Source organism: Chelonoidis abingdonii, chromosome 14, assembly GCF_003597395.2.
Source record: "Chelonoidis abingdonii isolate Lonesome George chromosome 14, CheloAbing_2.0, whole genome shotgun sequence".
NCBI classification, from domain to species: Eukaryota; Metazoa; Chordata; order Testudines; family Testudinidae; genus Chelonoidis; species Chelonoidis abingdonii.
Genome location: NC_133782.1, coordinates 33935712 through 33940957, shown reverse-complemented (window position 1 = coordinate 33940957; position 5246 = coordinate 33935712). Strand labels below are relative to the sequence as shown.

Below are 5246 nucleotides of genomic sequence, written 5' to 3'. Positions count from 1 at the left end.
AAACGGGACAATAATTTATTGGTAAGTCCAATCTTTACTGATGAGGTTAAAGAGGCTTTGCAGCCATTTGTAGAATTGGTGTCTCGGCTCCTGATAGGGTTACGGTTAATGGTTTATGGGACCTTTTATATTTGGATTCTCATATTACAAAAAAAAATATTCTTTGGTTTTCAAATATGCAAATCCCAGAATATTTTAAAAAGAAAACAGGACTATATTAATTCCAAAGGTTCTGGATCCTGAAAAGTTAGCTAAAGTCTCTTCTTGGAGAGCTTTACTTATAGGATTTGTATGGATTGGATAATCTATTAATATTTTAGCTAAAAAATTCACTAGTGCAGTTAAGATGTGTCAGGTTTTCTCTCTACTCCTGGATGTGAAGAGAACGTGTCCATTCTGGACAACTTGATTAAGGGAGTTAATCGGAATGGAGGTGTAATTGCTGTTGTGCCCATTGATTTGGCAAACACATTTGATTCAATGCAGTGGGCTTGGCAGAATCAGCGAGGAACAACCACCCTATTGAGCTTCACTGAAGAGACATGAGAGATTTAGAATAAGTGGGAGGCACTCAAGCTGCCAATAAAATACCGTTAAAGTTATTAGTTTTTTCACTTACCTGGTGAGGCACTTTCCCTGCTGATTCTGCCAAGCCCATTCCCTTGGCTGTGGTTTCGCTAGATTGTATGTAGAAACAATGGAAATCTCATTCATCCATTCGTGCGCATCACTAATTAGATGATGAGGCATTTGGCTACATTTGCGCAGGTGTTGTTGGGATATATGGGATATACACAATATACATATACATATACACACACAATGACTCATATATCCATGTAATATGTTATAGGTCACTGAGGCCTGGTATGAAAGACGCATGCTTGATATGATTGTGTGTGTTGCAGCTTAGCAACCGAAGCAAGGACTTAAGCTCAAGGACTATTAGAACTCTTTGTGCAAAAAACAATCTTATGCTCCAAGAAAACCACGGAAAATCAGAAAAGCATCGGTAACTCACTTTGTTTACCACATGACCCAATTATGAACCCAAAGAAGTGTATGACCTAGCCTCCAGAAATCTTCTTAGTTTCCTCTTCCAGCTCAGAGTAGTATTCCACCTTATCCCTGTGGGCTACCTCCAAACTACCAGCCTCGTCTTCCTGACGGACTGTGGCATCCACTACAGCAACTATGTTGTCTTCTACAACAATTATGTCCGGCTTCTGTACATTTTTCTTTATTCCAGAGGTGTGGCTCTACTAATGCCCTCCATCCTCATTTACTGGCTATCTCAATCAAAGCTTTCAGTATTCTATTGTGTCTTCCAGTATGGGCCTCTGTAGTCTTAAAGCATTGCCCAGATATATGCGGGACTGTTTCTCTAACCTTACTGCACCACTCACTCAATGCATTAACCTTCACTCTTCCTTTAGTGAATGTCTCCCTGGTGGGGTGTACAGTCACTCTCATCTGCAGTGTTGTGATAAAAAACGACTTGGCCAAAGAAGGATAATTTAAAAATGAATGACTAATATTCTTAAAATAACTAAACACCCACCCCCTGACACTTCAAACTCCTCCACCTAGTAAATGTTTCATCCAGCCATGATTTGGGATTAGGGGTAGCAGCACTGTACACTAAAATCATTTAACATATATCAAGAATAACTAACCATTCAACCCTTGATACTTTATGCCTCCTCTACTTTTGAATTAAAATATAGTGTACAAATCCCAGATATGTTGTCAGTAATCCCCCATCTCTAACTAGAGCATAAACTCTGGCATGGATACCAGTGTTCTGTTATCAGACTGAGACTCCTGGCGCTTTGCTCTGAAGTCTACATTTAGCCTTAACATTTCAGCCTCTCATCAGCAGAAGGCGATTTTCTGAATATATATGAAATCAATTCATGAGACATGGTTAACTGTGTTCTTCCAATTCAATGGCAGGGTTTTTTTTTATTGTTCCCAGACTCAACCCATGGCCAACACAGACTGGAGAAATCAAACAGTCATCACGGAATTCACCCTCCTGGGATTTGGGGATCTCCCTGACCTGCACATTCTTCTCTTCCTGCTGTTCCTAGTAATCTACATCGCGACCATGGCTGGAAACATCCTCATCGTTGTGCTTGTTGTGGCTGATCAGCACCTTCACACCCCCATGTACTTCTTCCTGGGGAACTTGGCTTGCTTGGAGACCTGCTACACTTCCACTATCCTGCCCAGGATGCTGGGCAGTTTCCTGACTGGGGACAGAACCATCTCAGTCAGTGGCTGCCTTACACAACTGTATTTCTCTAGTTCTCTGGCATGTACGGAATGTTATCTCCTAGCAGCAATGTCTTATGATCGGTATTTAGCAATATGTAAACCCCTGCACTATTCAGCTCTGATGAATACTAGGGTTTGCCTCCAATTGGTTGCTGGGTCATGGTTCAATGGTTTTTTGGCTATTACCATCTTTGTCTTATTTATATCACAGTTAATATTCTGTGGCCCAAATAAAATTGACCATTTTTATTGTGAATCCACCCCATTGATAAAACTCTCCTGCGTGGACACATACCTGATCATATTGCTGGATTTCATACTAGCCTGTGCATTCACCCTACCTCCATTCCTACTAACCCTAATGTCCTATGTGTGTATCATTGCCACCATCCTGAGAATCCCTTCCACCACTGGGAAGCAGAAGGCCTTTTCCACATGCTTCTCCCACCTTACTGTGGTGACCATTTTCTATGGAACCATAATCATTGTGTACATGCTACTGAAACACGATACACTGAGAGACCTGAATAAAATGCTCTCTCTTTGTTACACAGTCCTGACTCCCCTGGTAAATCCCCTCATCTACAGCCTGAGAAACAGAGAGGTCAAGGAAGCCTTGAGCAAAGCAGTCAGTAAATATGTGATTTTCACAAATATAGGCAGAGGCTCCTAGATAATAACTTAGCATGAGGTTTTCCAAGCTGCCTGGGTGATTTAAGCAATCAGCCTCCAATAAAATTAAGTTGAAAACCTCCATTGAAAATCTCACTCAGTGCTATCCATCTAAATGGAAGGACTAGGAAGGTAGGAGGCCATAACCATGTTCCCATCATGGAGTTTTTATACTGGGCACCAGGTGGAGTGGAGACACAATTTTAACCAAATTTTTATATCTGTAAAAAAGCTAGTTAACCAAAATAGATGTTTAGACAATAAAAATACTAACTCTTGGTGCAGTATAAATGGGGTCCTAAACCTGGGAAATCTGCCACCCAGGAAATTGTGCTTATTGCCATCATAACCCTCTTCAAACCAGTCACCTTCTTTGCTCTCACGCAGGCTGGACACGAATAGCCAAGCCCCGGTGGTGACCTCTGGACACTTCTCCAGGAACATCTTCACAGCTCTTATCTGGGCTATGCCTGGCTGGGAGCAGCTCTGGCAAAGCAGAAGCCCCAGGCTCACCAGGCTGTGGGAGATGGGAAGGCTGGGCAAACGAATAGGTGGATTCACAAGCCTGGGGCACTAGGACTGTGCAGACCCAGCCGAAAGTTTGCCAGGACACACGTAGAACTGAGGCTGTTCCTGGGGGCGGGTCTGTCAAACGGTGGCCGACGAAAGACCCAGCCTGTGGTGCTGTAGGGTACCAGCTGCTCTACTGCTGTCAACGGCACAGAGCCATTTAAAGAGAGGAGACCTGTTACAATGAGTATCCCCAAAACTGACTGTGACAAGGGCATGTCCCAAGAGGGTAGTTTTCAGGGCATAGTGTCTTGTCTGCTCCAGGTGCCTTAGCTCTGCTCCATGCAGGGCTCTCTCCTCGGGGCATGAGGTGACCTATGGTGAGAGGAAGCAGCTAGCACCTACCAACAGGCAGAACCCTGTGATGCCAGACATGGCAGTGCTGGCTCAGTGACTGGGAGCATGTCAGCTCCAGGAGGCAGGGGAGCTGGGCACCGGTGAGAATGGTAAGGCTTCAGCACAGCGGGAAAGATTTTCCAAGGGACCTAATGGGGGTTAGGCACCCAAATCCCTTGGGAATGGAATTAGGGAGCTGAACTCCCAAAGACACCCTTTCAGAATCTCAGCCTGGAGAGCCACTGGGCTTCTGTCATGCTATGTTCAGTCTCTGCATTTCCATTGGAAACAGACCCCACAGCAACAGAAATGCACCGGGCTGAGGGAAACCCCTGCTAAATCTCTGACGAAGTGGGTATTCACCCACTAATGCTTATGCTCCAATACTTCTGTTAGTCTACAAGGTGCCACAGGACTCTGTCGCTTTTTACAGATCCAGACTAACATGGCTACACCTCTGATACTTGCTAAATCACTGAGAGCCAGCACTGCTGTTGTAGTTGCTGTTGTAGCCACTAATGTTGCAATTGTGCTGTGGTACAATTTTGTTCCCGGGGCTATATATTTGGAACAGTGCACACCTGGCAATAGATAAGAAATGAGGAAAGATGTGATTATGCTGTTTAGGGCCACTAGCGGGCAGAGCAATGGGAAAGGTGCAGCAGTGGCTGCTATCCATTGGGCAGCAAAGTTGGAAGGGCAAGAAAGGAGATGTTGTGGTGCCAAATGACCAACAGAGGGAAGTAGAAAGGGAGGTGAAGCTGAATAGGTGTGTGTGTCACTTCCTCTCTGACTCAGGGTACGTCTACACTACGGGATTGTTCTGATTTTACATAAACCGGTTTTATAAAATAGATTGTATAAAGTCAAGTGCACGCGGCCACATTAAGCACATTAATTCGGCTGTGTGCGTCCATAGTCTGAGGCTAGCATCAATTTCTGGAGCGTTGCACTGTGGGTATCTATTTTGTAGCTATCTCATATTTCCCGCAGTCTCCCCCGCCTCTTAGAATTCTGTGTTGAGAGCCCAGCGGCTGATGAGGCAAAAATCATTGTCGCGGGTGGTTCTGGGTAAATGTTGTCAGTCATTCCTTCCTCCGGGAAAGCAATGGCAAACAATCATTTTGTACCCTTTTTCCCTGAATTGCCCTGGCAGACGCCATAGCATGGCAACCATGGAGCCCGTTCAGCATTTTTTTTTTTACAGTCACTGTATGTGTACTGGATGCCGTGGACAGAGGCGATACTCCAGCACTACACAGCAGCATTCATTTGCTTTTGCATGATAGCAGAGATGGTTATCAGTCATTCTGTACCATCTGCTGCTGGGGTAAATTGGCAATGAGATGATGGTTATTTGTTCTTCTGTACTGTCTGCTGCTATCATG

The 5246-nt window shown here is 44.5% G+C and overlaps 1 protein-coding gene across 1 annotated transcript; it reads left to right on the top strand.

The window, feature by feature from the left end:
• The first annotated feature begins 1939 nt into the window (after positions 1-1939).
• LOC116828381 (olfactory receptor 6N1-like) lies at positions 1940-2953 on the top strand. Its single transcript, XM_032786547.2, has one exon. It carries the CDS (start codon positions 1988-1990, stop codon positions 2951-2953), a length of 966 nt encoding a protein of 321 aa, XP_032642438.1. The 5' UTR covers positions 1940-1987.
• Positions 2954-5246: the final 2293 nt, after the last annotated feature.